Source organism: Physcomitrium patens, chromosome 1 (genome assembly GCF_059467195.1).
Source record: "Physcomitrium patens ecotype Gransden chromosome 1, ASM5946719v1, whole genome shotgun sequence".
Lineage (NCBI taxonomy): Eukaryota > Viridiplantae > Streptophyta > Bryopsida > Funariales > Funariaceae > Physcomitrium > Physcomitrium patens.
Window position 1 is genome coordinate 23,942,332 of NC_143410.1, and position 14,540 is coordinate 23,956,871.

General features: G+C 37.9%; 1 protein-coding gene and 1 long non-coding RNA gene across 2 annotated transcripts; both read right to left on the reverse strand.

Moving 5' to 3' along the window:
• Nucleotides 1-5,027: 5,027 nt before the first annotated feature.
• LOC149989951 (uncharacterized) lies at nucleotides 5,028-7,094 on the reverse strand. The gene is made up of 3 exons (XR_016505415.1): nucleotides 6,822-7,094; nucleotides 6,449-6,571; nucleotides 5,028-5,727 (listed from the first exon to the last, which is right to left on the reverse strand). It is a non-coding gene; the product is annotated as an uncharacterized LOC149989951 (long non-coding RNA).
• Nucleotides 7,095-7,758: 664 nt separating this feature from the next.
• Nucleotides 7,759-13,369, reverse strand: LOC112286164 (sucrose synthase 2). The gene is made up of 13 exons (XM_024527811.3): nucleotides 12,795-13,369; nucleotides 12,153-12,284; nucleotides 11,642-11,926; nucleotides 11,346-11,538; nucleotides 11,058-11,176; nucleotides 10,656-10,872; nucleotides 10,406-10,501; nucleotides 10,057-10,230; nucleotides 9,820-9,936; nucleotides 9,279-9,670; nucleotides 8,578-9,141; nucleotides 8,321-8,459; nucleotides 7,759-8,185 (listed from the first exon to the last, which is right to left on the reverse strand). The coding sequence occupies exons 2-13, from the start codon at nucleotides 12,251-12,253 to the stop codon at nucleotides 8,072-8,074; spliced, it is 2,511 nt and encodes an 836-aa protein (XP_024383579.1). The 5' UTR covers nucleotides 12,254-12,284; nucleotides 12,795-13,369; the 3' UTR covers nucleotides 7,759-8,071.
• Nucleotides 13,370-14,540: the final 1,171 nt, after the last annotated feature.

Genomic DNA, 14,540 nt, shown 5'->3' on the forward strand with positions numbered 1-14,540 from the left:
ATAGATTTATTTCATGATATTTTTTAGAAAAGCTTTTTAGAAGCTTTATAGACACTACATTGACTTTATATGTATTTTTTGAAATATTATCTTCTTTGATAATTAGAATATTCATTTTTTTATTGTGTTGTTTCTTTGGATAATATTTAGTGATGTACTTTATTTCTCCATAATATAAATTCCATCCTTCTTAACAATAACTAGTCTGTTTTTGCTTAATAAGAAGTTTAAAATATGCCATATCAATTTATATATTCTCTACTTTCAAAGATATGTGTTAAGAAGAAATTGATGTTGCTATGAAATTACAATAACATTAAGATCTACTTATACAATTTTAAGATCAAAATTTAAAAAGTCAATTATCATACTTTACATCAAAATTAATTGCTTGACTCAATGTTTGAGGATCAAATAAACTGAGCATCAATTTCTTTATATCATATCATAATCTATAAAAAAATTGGTTGATGAGTGCAACATCATCTTATTTGATATTAATTACAAGTTATTAAAATTATTAAGCATATAATATTATAGATTGATTTTCTTGTTACAAAATATAGATCTAATTTATTACAATACAAATTACATCGTATTTTCTATACATAACTGAAAACTCCACTAAAAAAGCTTTCAAATTATCTAATATTAGATCACATCATTTAAAAAAAGATGAAAACCATGATAATGCAGAACCAAAAAGTAGTGTTCTAATAAACTCAATTTGTAATCTTAAAGTTGAATAGCTTTAGAATTGAAGTTCAATTGTCAATTGTACTTGATTGATGAGTCTTCAAAATTTTGATTTTGTATTATCAAACTTCTCAAGTAAGATAGTTCTTGGTTCTATAATGCTTGAATGGTATTCTATCATAGAAAATAAGACATGATTTAGAACAGATGTTCAAAGAACTCCTATCATCTCTATATCTCTACTTTCTATCATTCTTCTTCTTCTTTGTGGTGGTAAATTGAATTAATATATTATAAGCATTAATTTTATTAATTATTCTTATATTTGTACTATTACGCTATTCATTTTGACAAGCTTTGCTATAATAACACTTAAAAGAAAAGAAAAGAAAAGAAAAGAAAAGAAAAGAAAAGAAAAACTTAAGAGCAAAAAAAATAATATTTAGTATAGAAGAGGATAATTCATAACTTCTATTACATTTATTTTTTATCAAGAAAAAAGAATAATCCATTCTTAATCAAAAAAGATAAAACTTTAATATTATAAGTGTACTCTTGTTAATTTATCAAGGACAAAAATTTAATAAAAAAAATAAACAAATGAGACTTTTTCAAAGATGTTTAACAAAATAGAAATAAAGAAGTATTTATATTAAAAAGAAACTAGAATAGCTATTGCCAAAAGACAAAAAAACTAAAGACTCCTTGAAACTAAATTAGAAGCAAGAAAGGAATCAATAAGAGTGAAAAAGGCTTCATTCTTGCCTCTATATATATTATCTACCTAAGAGCTATGTGATAACATTCTATAAGACTTCCAAAACATGTTGACTTTGTAAAACATGTAATTTAGCTTATAAGAAAAGTTTTTTATATGGACGCCACATAGTTAGCTTGTTCTACAACCTACCAATATATATGGCATATGATTAATTTGTTGACCAAATTTCTAACCTATCAATTAGATACAAACATATGTTAAGTCAAAGCAACATTTATGAAGCTTCTAAGAATCTTCTCTAAAAGATATTATAAAATTAATATATTTTTACTTGTTTCTATTTATTCATATTATCCAAGTAATAATTATAATAAATATATGTCTATAATAATGATTATAATTAGTAAAAAATAGAGATTAATTTTCCAATGATGCTTTTCTTTGAGCTAGTTCTGTATAGAATTATTGAGTATTATATAATGAAGTGATTGTTAAGGATTATAAGTCTTATTGCCAATTTTTGGTAGTAAGTGATTAGAAAAGAGAGTTGATCTTGTACCAATATGTATATTGTTATAGCAAGTCTAAAGAACTAATAATCATTTCTAGCAAGGGACAATGATCTCACTATTATCAAGCCATTCTGTCATTTTTTGAGGTATAGGATAAAGAAAGATATTTGCTGAGGTTGTCTAAACATTGCTTAGTTGATTACTATTATGACTGCCATTGTGCTTGATTTTTATTGCAAGCTTAGGTAAAATTATTAATAAACTTAGAAAGAGTATGAGATGCATCTATACTATAGACCAAAGAGTCATAACATACCAAGTTGGAATGTAAAAATGGAAGTGATCGATATATTATGATGTAAAGAATTTAGAAGAATAGGAGTCAAAGTATAATAATTTATAGTAATTGCTTATGACGAACATTGAGAAATAAAGAATGAGAGATGGAAATGAAAATAGAAATTAAAGATAGAGGAGATAAGTTTGAGACTAGCGATAATAAATAAGAGAAGAGAACAATAACATGGAACTAAGAATAGTGGACAAAAATAGGAATAATGCCAAAGAAATGAATCTCAAAGAACTAAAAGTTTAATATATTCTTTGGCCACTCAAAAATACTAAGAAATGATTCAAAAGTGGTATTGTATTAAATGAGAATGACTATTGTCAAAGAAAAGAAAACTAGAAAGACTTGAAATAAGACTAAAGATTAAAAAGGTATTGATAAGAGTGAAAAAGGCTTCATTCTTGCTTCTATATATACTATCTAACTAAAAGCTATGTAGCGACATTCTATAGGACCTCTAATATGTGTCCAACTTGCAAGATATATATCTAACTTACAAAATATATATATATATATATATATATATATATTTGTGTGTGTGTATGTGTGTATGTGTATGCATCACATTATGAGCTTGCTCACAAGCTATTAACTTGAACAACACTTGGTTAACTTGTTGGCCAAGTTTTTAACCTACCAATCAATTATAAACATATCTAAAGTGAAATACATGTTTATGAAGCTTTTAAGAAGCTTCACCATAAGATATTATCAAATCTATCTATATTTATCTTCTATCTAACACTTCATATTTAGACAAATATGTATGTTCATGAAAAATAGAAAAACTTGATATTAGAGATTTGAAACAAGAGATAAGGAATATGGAATAGGAATAGGGACATGGGATTAGGAATGGGAGATTGAGATGGAAATGGATGGAATCAATCATGAAATAAGAAGGTGTGACTTTAACAACTCTCTATATATATATATATATATTCATACATACATACTTAATGATTGTTAAATAATTAACATAATTGTAAGAAAACTTAATTATAAAAATATATAAAGAAATAATAATAATAGTAAGATGAATAGACTAATCAAACAACTTAAGAATCCTAGCAAAAACCACACATGCATTTATTTTCTTTTTAATTTTTTTGGAGGATAATTCATTCTTTAGTTGAAAGAAATGACTGTGTATATTTATAAAAAAAATGAAATATATTGTGTAGAATACTAGGTTCAACAAAAGAATAGAAATTTATAGCTTTATCTTTTTTGTCATTATTTGCAATGATTTATGTGGAAATAGGTAGAGATCATAATCCTGATTATCTCTTACTTCAAGAATTTTAACTGGAGGTCAAAGATTTTAATTTATTTCTCATTATTCTTTTCACCAAGAAAACTACAAACTTTAGATTTAGATTTTATTTGTAAAAGAAAAAAAGAAAAAAAGAAAAACAAATAGAAGACGAACAAATCTCGCATTACTGAGACAACTGATAAGAACATGCTCAAAGTTTACATGAAGAATATTAAATCTCTTTACAGATTTTATTCTAATTAATAACAGATAATGATTAGTATTCTTTGGAGGTCAGTTGGGTCAGGAAAATGGCGACTGAGTCCCGTCAGCAAAGAAGAGGAATAAAGCACTGCCACCCTGGCAAGAGACGCTGCCAGCACCTCGTTACAGGAAGCAGGGAAAGACAAACACTAATAATAATAACAATAATTAATATTAAATAAATAACAGAAATTAAAAAAGGGGAGGTGGGGCGTGACAACCAAGGAGCAACCATTGAGACTGGGAGAGACCTTGAGATGATGCTTGGACCTAGATCAATAAATTAGATGGATAGATAGATATATAGAGAGATAGATTAGATGTTGTGCAGGGGTCGTCATGGGACAGCTCAGCAGCAGCAGCAGCCCCAGTTTCTAACCGTCATCTCCCATTTGTGAGTGTGTACTTAGAAACGGCTTTCTGGTACTTACAATGGTTCCCATGCCCGAATATTCCTGTTTTTGCATGGCATGCAACTTGGCAGAGAGAGGCTCTCATGTCCACATGGGTCTGGGCACTGGCGGGTTGTTTAACCCCCACAGTCAGTCAAAGGTGTGATAAAATTGACATGTGATGAAATAAGAAGTACTAGGTGAGAACAGGGAAATGGAAAAGGAATAAAAATTAAAGGAACAGAAAAAAAAGGGGGGGAGGGGGGTGGGACCATAACCTTCAGGTGCAAGTATTAACGCAAATATTGATTACATTGTTTCTTTTTTCAATTAACACCTCGTGGGAAGCCATTTGGGTGATCAACGTGTTTTTTTATTTATTTTTATTTGGTCCTACACTTGACGAATGGAATGTTGAGTTGTTGATAAAACTTAATTCGTGGATGACGAAGACAAGTGAGTCCTGTTGAAGCTTACGAATGCCTTAACAGGAAGACTTTGGATTTGCAGCTTCAAACTTGCAATGAATTTCATAATATGATTCGATTCTTTCTTTTGGTTACACCTTTCGCAATAATATCCATTCATGATTTTTATCCAATGGATCCATAGTCTACTTTTTTACGAGACTATTCTGAACTGAGGCAGTTGTGTTGAGGAAATGAAGTACAAGATCCGAGTTTGGTCAGATCGAATATAATGTGGTTGTAATCTTGTCCAAAATTAAGTTGTATGGTTCATAAAAAAATAAAATGCCATGACTGAATTGAATGCCATCGTTGAGCGAAAACACGAGCCCAAACACACACACATATATGAATAGAAAGTCTCTTCATATATCAAATTGAAGTGTTGAACTAGTTGTTCAGATAGCTCATTCTTTATTCATGTATCATACATGAGTAGTGATGACTTCAGAGTCAACAGGTCTGGGAATCACCCCCAAGTCATACATCAAGGAGATCGGAGGTTGAGTTTAATTCACACAGATAACCAGGCCCTGCTCAAACTGGCATGCCCAATTACTCCAAAAACCATTCTATACAGTTTGATCGTAGAAGTGTAACCATACACATTATCCAACAATCGGTAAGCTACCAGCAGTAATTCTATTATTTACTACTGCCAACAGAAGGACAAGCTCATGATCGTCGTTTAAAACCATTCAATTCAAGATTCAGCTGCCTCAGCTTCACAAAAATGATATGGAGTACCTAGGAGGTTAAGTTTATGAAGAGCAAAGTTCAAGTTTCACGTGACTACCTGGTGCTTGGACACTGCTGGGACTCCAAAATTTCAACCTTTCAAAATCGACGAGTGCAATGCAACCTTCATGGAATTTGAGTGGTGGAGAGTTCACTGGCTAAGCTTTCCATCCAAATGCACCAATATTAAGACGTATTGTTGCCTTGACCACGTAGAATGGAATTCTTCAGCAAACGAACGTTGTCGTTTGCACGCTTCTGATTTGAACGAGAAAAATACTTAATGAAGTCCAGCATACTGCATCAGCATTTTACTTACCGACTTTAATACTGCAACCACAACAAGGAAAAGACCAGAAAATTAAGAACATACAATGATAAGTATATTGAGCATCACCACGGACAACTCAAAATCATTCTTTGCTGAAAGGGTGCGAAAAAGACACAACTCAGAAGCAACCAAAGACCATCATAATGTACAGCAAAGCCATACCTGCGATGATTTCATTTGGGCAAGCATGAACAGTTTACAGGAATAAAACCCATTTCATACATAATCATGTTCTTTCAAGGTTAAAATGTTACAAGGGCGCCCAGAAACCTTGTGGTAATCCTCTGCTATGCATCGAGAAGCAGGGACCACCGGAGAAAAAACAGGAGGTTGAAGTTGGTTGAAGGTGTAAACTAAGCTCAACTGAGCATCGTATACAGAGAAAAAGTACGATATATTTTTTTTCGTTTGAGATCTGATACGTTCTAAAAGCTCGCACTAAAGATTGCCCATTGTACGACGTCATATTTTTTTGGATACAAGAGGCAGTTTACTCTTAATTAGTAGGGCTTCCAACACGTCAAGCCGCAATGTTTCTAATTTCTACATTAATGTGTAAGTTTGAGATTCACCGAAAAGCACGATCGGTACACAAATTGAACTTGGAGATCACTTGGACGTGTGAAGTTTCATAAAACTGATGACCACAAATTTTAATGTTCCACAAAAAATGGGTCTACAACCTGACGCCAGGACAATAGAATGAAGCTGCCAACCCACCAGAATCATACGTGTGTAGCATTTACAAACTCTTCGCCTCCAACGCACTTGTCACCCAATTAATGCTTTTCGGCCTTCTCAGATTTACCCGCTTCCACCTCCCTTGGCTTAACATGTTCACCTCTAAGATTGTCAAGGACAACCAACAATTCCAATTCAGTACACAGCTCAAAGGCCGAAGTTCCGGGAAGTAAGCTAGCTCAGGAAATGCAATAAAAGGTGCATAATGTACAAAAACCCTGATAATCAAGACAAAAGAATCCTAGGAAACGACACAAACCCTAAAATATAAAAATCATCAGGTAAAACTGCGTAATTGAGAACACAAAAACCTCGCAGAACCAAAAACGTGAATAAAGCAACAGAGATTTACTTAGAACGAGAAGTAGCTTGTTCCTGTTCCAACCAGTTGCGCACGTGCTTAAGATTTCTCCGAAGATTAACAGCTGATCGGCGCACATCCCCCTTGAGCAAGACGAATCCAGCTCCTACCGCCGCCACCGTCAAGAGAAAATTGCTCAACGCCATGGCAACTCAACAGTCGCTCGCCTGCTCAACGCCAGAATAGACTCCCGCACTCTCCAGTGAATGTTTCCTTCCACTTCTGGAATCGAAGATTGAACAAACCCTAATCAAGCTCTCGCTCCCCCCTCAAATGCGGTGGTGTGGTGGGAGTGAAGAAGAAGTAGAGCCTCATTGCCCCACGGTTATAGATCCCAGGTTTCCACGGTTTTATTGTCGACACGGTCATGCAGTCTATCTCAAGAAATTTGGTCTGTAAGCAAACATATGAATACTTGTTTTATTTTTGGGACATGAATTTTCTGATTCATTTCTTTATTTATTTACTAAATATTAAATATAATTAAAGGATTGACTAAAAGAACATTTTCAGAAATAGATTGTATTAAGGTAAGATTTCAAATTAATAAAAGAAACTAATGATAATGGATGAATATGTGTGTTAGGAAAAATAAATTGGGTTAAAATACTTATATGTCAAAGTGAATTCAAGAGTAATATAATTTTCGAATATACTACGATAAGACAAGCTATGTTACATGAAACGGAAGGTGCAACATTATACATGATAAAATATCACGAGCTTGCCCTTAAATGTCATTCGTGTTTTTACATTGCTCTTCGTTACACTTCAGGTGCAGTTAAACCTTTGTGGCAAAGGATGCCAACAGTACAAGAGTAGTGGAGTAAGTTTTATAATTTTTTTTTTCAAAATCCTGCATTCTGTATTGCATGTTGTGAACAAGTGAAGTTGCGAACAAGTGAAGTTGTGAACGATTCACGAAAGCTTGCAAAATTTCTCCATCGCACTGCGATATAGAGTTTTTCCGAAATTGTCGGCTATTGTTGCCTTTGTGTTCAATTCAAATGCCAAATCAGGATGAATACGCTACACTCACGTTCACGCTGGTCCAACACTTTGAGCAAGAAAAAAACCTTGTATACGTATCCCTATTTCATCTCCAATGCAAACGAATGTTTCACAAATCCTAAGCCTGAAAATTGACAGTGAACCTGCTGATCGTGATTTGGTTGGACCATCTCTGCGAAGCCACAGGTGCACAGATTCCTAAGTGCCAATTATTTCTGCCATTTTGCTTCTTAAGCTGATGCTGGTGTACCAACGATGGCTGCTTGTCCAGGACCAAGTCTAGCTTTCGTTTCCGTCTTCTCTTCAGGACCTTCGTCGTCTTTGGATAGAGGTACTGTCTTGACCTGATCACACAAGTTGCCACAGATTGTAGAAAGTTGGAATGTTGAATTCACGATACAAATTGAATACAATAGTTGACGATTATGTAATTGCAAGTGCAAGTGAAGGATTGGATGAGGGAGTGTAAGGCTGCGCACCAATTCACGGAATTTCAGAGTGTAGAACATCTCTAAGTATCGGCGAGCTTCGCGTCGGTGCAGGTTGGAGACGTACTTCCAAAAGCCGTATACGCGGGTAAGGGTCATCAAGCGCTCAGCGTAAAGTTTCCAGGTGAAGCTGCGTGCACGTTAACGCATGTTAGATACATTTTATGAAACATTATAGGCTTAGAGTTGCTACCAACCTTTAGTCATTGAGATGAGATGTGAGCCGTGGGCGGTGGCATGACATTTACCTACTATATATGCGTTGCAGAGCAGCCTCAGAAATTTTTGTCCAAAAGCTAGAGTCAGATTTGACTTTCTCGAAGAATGTAACAAGCTCGTCTGCCACTTCATCAGGATGGTAAGGATCAATGTGAAATCCCGAAATTCCATGTTCTATGATCTCTGCGGGACCACCATGTAGTGTTGCAAACGTGGGAAGTCCGCATGTCATTGCCTCCACTACTGTCAGACCAAATCCTTCATACAACGCAGGTTGCACAAAGACACCACCCGCCTCTGCAATGTACCGATACAATTCCCCATTCTGGACTCGGTTAGTCTGCGAGCGGATCCATCTGAAGCTGTTGTGTAAGTTGTACTCCTTGATGAAGTCGTGCATTTTCGCAATCTCTTTTACTTCTTCCCTGTCTTTCGACTTTGCAGGATTGATCTCTCCTCCAACAATGACCAAGTTCGTCAATTCCTTTAGTTTGTTGTTCTTCCCGTATAGTTCCACCAGGCCAGTCAGATTCTTTACTTTGTCGAGACGTGCCATTGTGAAGAGAATAGGCTTGCTCTTGTCTATGACACCACTGCATACCACACAATAGCTCAAATGCTCAATAAATGACAAACAAATGACATTGTGGCGGGCTTCCGTCTCTTGGAAAAATAAAACTACTTACTGTGGATAGCAAGATACAGTACTGTTTGGGTATGTGCAGCTTACATGTGCTCATCTGACTGTTCAGTACCGAACAAGAGGTCCTCGATAGTTGGGTGCAACTTTGTCAGCCGGCGCTCTTTGTCTGTGTAAGGAAAATAAACATCCATGTCAGCACCTGGTGACACGATGTTAAATTTTGGATCGAAGACGTTCACGCCATTCACAACCCGGTACAATCCTGGCATCGTAAACGCTTGGTGGCTCTCGTATTGTCCAACAGTTTTGGCACTGCCAGCAATCTCTTGATATGTACTGGTGATGATAAAGTCGGCATGGTTCATGGCGATGAGATCGGCTGTAAATTGGCATGAGAAATGATACTTTTCCTCAAACTTCTTCCAGTAGATGTCTGAGTCAGGGTACTTTGTTTTCTCCAGTGCGTGGGCAATTGTACACTGCAAAGTTTTCACGAAAGTAAAGTTTTTTGTAAGTTAGGCTCTGAAACTAGGAAAACAAGAATAAAGAATACCTGAAAAATGCAATGGTATCAGTGGTTTAAACTTTGGACTTCATCAACATCTAGGAGTGAAGTAAATGTACGGACCTGCGTCACCCCAAGTTGCTGACACATTAAAGTGGCCACCAGGTTGCCGTCGCTGTAGTTGCCGATGATCAGGTCCGGTGGCCCCGCGAGATCCGTGCTAATCTCTCGTGCTGCCTCCTGTGTACACAATATCATATGGCCGCATAAGATTTCCGAGTGCTTCAAGTGTCAGTGCCTCTGAAAAGGAAATACTGCTCAAATATTCAGAGAACGCGACTATTTCTGGATTGTTCTGACCTGAGCATATGTTTCCAAATAGGGGTAAACATCGAATCGCGAAATCCAGTTATTCAAGACTTTTCCATCGTGGCGGAATGGGATTCGTAAGATGTGTGAGAATCGGCTGCCAGTAACCTTTTCAATACGCTGATTGCAAGTAGTTCCAATGGCGTTGGGGATGAGACGTGTCAGCTGTCAAAAATGCCGGGGCGTTAATTCAACTATTTAAGACCAAGCTTTTCAGACAAGGAAAAGCTCACTGGTCTATGAGAAGGATTTCTGCAAAATGAGTGCTGAATAGCAATGTACGCAGAAGTATCAAAAGTTTTTGTGGTATAAAAGAAGAACTTGAGAGATTAGGTCTTACAATGACAATCTGTGGTATGATGTCCAGCCCTTGCAGCTGCAGATTCTCAAGCATTTCGTTTTCCAGAGCTCTGACTTGGTCCAAAATGTACACGACCTGCATTACAAATAAATACCAAAACTTTTAAAACCTCCAAATTTTGAGCAATGGTTGTGGTGAAAGATGACGATGTTGCAAGTATACCTAGAATTCAATCTAGTGCTGTTTAGAATCGATGATAAATTTCGGTGTGAGATTTTGTAGGTTGTACCTGACCACCAGTATCCGGCAAGCCGAGGACACCTTCTTGACCAAAGTACCCGTGGGGAGAAACAATCACAACACTGAAGACCATGGGAATGCGGGCGAGAAATTTCTCCAATGTATCTGGGTCGGGAGCCTGGAGTAAATCTTGCAGCATTTTTATCGTCTCCAGAGCACGACCTGCTGAATTTCCCCAACCTTTTTCTAATCCTAAACCCTGCAATCTGCATATGGTAACATAAATCGTAAATTACTCATTGTTTATATCTCAATCAAAGTTTGCCTTGGAAATCATAAATTGACTGGTAAGTTGACAATCTCTACGGCTGAGAGTGCTTTCAAGAGACTAATACTAATCTCTATTTTTTGTAGGAACCTATGAATACTAGCAGTTGGGAGAATCACTTACTGGTGCGCGAAGTCCGCAAACGGAGTTTTCTCAGGGAGCTTGCTTAGAGCTTCCTCTGCTTTGACCAATTGTGGACGAAGTCTTACCAAGCTCGCAATTCGGTCATTGAGCATCAAAGTCTGCACTATTCACCATATTCTATAAATTTGAGGACCTGAAAATCACTCTTAATTGCAGAAGCGATGCACAGTACATCAATGTGATTCCATAGATATAAATTTCCATAGCATTTGAGAAGGGCGTGCATCCACCAGTTCGCCAATACAAACCATTTAAACCTCTGATTACCTGTCCACGATAGGTGTGCATTCGAAGAAATTCGAACAACGGTTCCATGCTGTCGGGGGTATGGAACAATTTCGAAGACAAGTGCCGGTTCAAAAACTGGACGCCATGGCCGATTGAGGAGGGTCTTGTCATGTGAGGGAAATTAGCGTTGAAAGGCGCAAAATCCAGCTCCAGCACAAATGGATCCTCTCCGCTGCACGCATTGGAATTTATTAGCATAATCCATTTGCGATGTTCACAATAATAAGCTGGGGGAATAAATGGAAACGATTTGAAAGAAGATTCGGGGTACGTACTCAGTGCCATTGGCAAGCTGTTCTTTGAAACTCAAATACTCGGACACAGAGAGCTCCTCCAGGGTAAGCTCCTCTACGTTGATGCGCACATATTCCCAAATTCCAGGCCTTGGACGCACTGCAAAGCCAACCCACGGCGGCAGCACCATAGCCTCCTGACAATTCTGTAGAAGATTTCCAAATGCACTGTCCTTAATCTCAGCAACCTGGTCTGCATCACCCAAGTTGTTCAGTTCATCGAGGAGATGATGAGGCTGCAGAATTGTACGCCCCTGTTTGACATAACTGCAACACATTGCACAAGCAGACGTCAGAATCGGTTGAAGAACATATACAGCAGAGAACAGCATCTTAGACTCCGAAGAACCTGCATACAAGTCAAGGAACAGACAATGGCAAGGTCACGACGCTGGAAGACAAACAAAGTTGTGAGTTTGGATGCGAATACTGAAAAAACAATCCTCGGGTAAACATTACAAACTGGGAAAAAAAGCAGGATTGGGATTGTTACCGCGAGAGAAGATCGAGAATTAAGTTTCGATTGCTCTGCACCACTTTTTGAACTCGCTCCTGAATGCTATTCAGACGTCTTAAGGCGGGTTGTGTCGCCATGTTCTCACACGTCGCGTGCACTTGAACAGGCCTGCAAAGAGACCAAAGGTTGGTAAGCACCACGAGAATACTATTACGCCGCGGCTCAGCTCCTTGCTCAAGTGGCGTCTTTTTCGATGAAGAACCAAATCTAGAAGTATTGGAGAGGGGGAGCTCAAGCGAATAGTAAACTCTGCTCCCACAACTCGGTTTTCGGTACGAGGATTAGCAGCCTTAACATATAACAGGAAACCTAATCAATCGAATAGGCTGAGTATTGCGCAGCTTCGACACACAGAATATTACTGAGGACGTCAAACTCAACAGTGGAATGGTCCAGGATCAGCATAAGTGCTGCGGGAGCTGAAGATTTTGCTCTTCTGTAATTGTAGTTAACGGCAATCGCAGTGCTAGACCAGACAATTCCACGGCAGCTGTGATGCTAAACCAGACAATTACACGGTCATCGCAGTTCTACACCAGACAGTTCCCTGGCAATCGTAGGGGCAACGAACACAACTACACTGTTCTAGATCGGTTCTTGGGATAGAGAGCAACACACCTTTTTCGAATCAGCTGAAAACAATTGTGGAACCACTCGCCAACAACGAGTTTGTATAGCTAACTGCCCTACTGACTACAAGTAATCAATCACGTCAGGGATATCCTTCTGAATGATAAGAATCGCACTTCCTCGAGCGTACAAGAGACACGTATTAAACTCGCAAGAATTTGGTTCCTATTTAACCCACAGAATCGAAGCACTCTGAAGTATTTTCGTGACTCAGCAGCAACTGAAACAGAGTCGTCGGAATTAATTATTCATCTATTTACATAATAACTTTCCATTGCACCAAGTGGCCGTCGACTCAAATATCGCACATAGATGTGGGAACAAAGATAATTCTGGCAGTTAAACGCCAAACCAGCATCCTCGAATTTCCTGCAGCCAAAACCGGTGACCTACTGACGAGGTCAAAGCATCTAGACCACTTCGATTTGGACACAAGACATTCGACCAGCATTTCCCAGCTCCGAAGTGGCAGATTTAGCTTGTACGCTACCAATCGTGTCGAAGAAACTCCGAAGAAACTTCTCGCGCTCGTGTGTTGGATATATATTACGATATTTACCTGCATGCATTGGACTAATGTAATATTTCCAGGACAGCTTGCACGTGACAGCTTGTGTTGACACATCTGGACGACACAGGTCCTACAGCTCGTCACGACTGTGCCTGTGATTGCAATCGGGCCAACCCGATGTGAAGATTGGTCAGATTGTTAAAAGGAAAAAAACGCTAATTGTACGTACAACAGAAGGTAACGGTAAAAGACAAGCTTTGAGGATCAAGTAATCCTCACATTCTGCAAATCTGTAGTAGAAGTCAGACCAATGAAGGTGAATTTGATATGGGGGAAACCCATAAAATGTTCGAATAATCATGCTTCACAAAGCAAACTTGGAGCGCTGAGTATGTGGTGTTGTGAAGGGGAAAATAAGGGGAAAATCGTTTTGTTCACCAGAATCTAACATCGGTTTTATCTTGATAGAAAACATGTAACAGTGCATTAGCGCTGAAGTTTAGGTTTCATATTCGTACGATTAATCTTCTTCGGAGTTGTCCATCTGCTTTGGATTCACCTTTCCGACCCCCCCCCCAATGTAACTATTGCACTGGAATACAGTTTACACTCGTGTTGTACATTCGAGCATATTCCTGGTACCACCGAGCGATGCGCAGTTTAAATAGTTTATACAAGAAGAGGAGTCAGCAACGAGAGCACCACTACCATATCTTCAAGTCCCTGCTTAAATATACCTGCCCGTTTAACGTCAGCGATGGACATTCCCAATCTGAGCAGATATACAATTAAGACGATGTAACTTCGTCTCTGCTACGTGAACTCATTCCAAAACCAACCCATCGAAGAGATGGAGCCAAATCAGATCACCCGCAGCTAAATCAAGTTCAAAGTCATACGCTTCCTGTTTGTCCTATGCCCGAGGTGACAGTGGTGCAGTCTACCTTGGAACTTACGCAACCTCTGAAACAACAATGTGGCCGCAACTTCCAGAATCCGTGCCCACAACCTTGGAGGACTTACAATCCTCTCTTGTGGCTTCCGGGCATATCCGCGGGCCGGAAAAATGATGCTCTCAACAGTAAAAAGAACCTTGGATTCGGTGTGAGCAAGGGAGAACTGTCAGCCCACGTGAGATAGGCTTTCATTAACATATCGTAACCAGTGATTCACCCATTGCGTATCAATCTCAACGTCTCCGGTGCGGCGCAAATGAGATCAAA

Bases quoted from the DNA above. Each gene is read 5' to 3' on its own strand.
- LOC112286164 (XM_024527811.3), bottom strand. From the start codon at position 12,253: ATGGCGACACAACCCGCCTTAAGACGTCTGAATAGCATTCAGGAGCGA. The intron at 9,937-10,056 runs GTCAGAACAATC...TTGTGTACACAG, and splicing joins ATTTGGAAACATATGCTCAG to GAGGCAGCACGAGAGATTAG. The intron at 9,142-9,278 runs GTAAGCTGCACA...TGTGGTATGCAG, and splicing joins GAACAGTCAGATGAGCACAT to TGGTGTCATAGACAAGAGCA.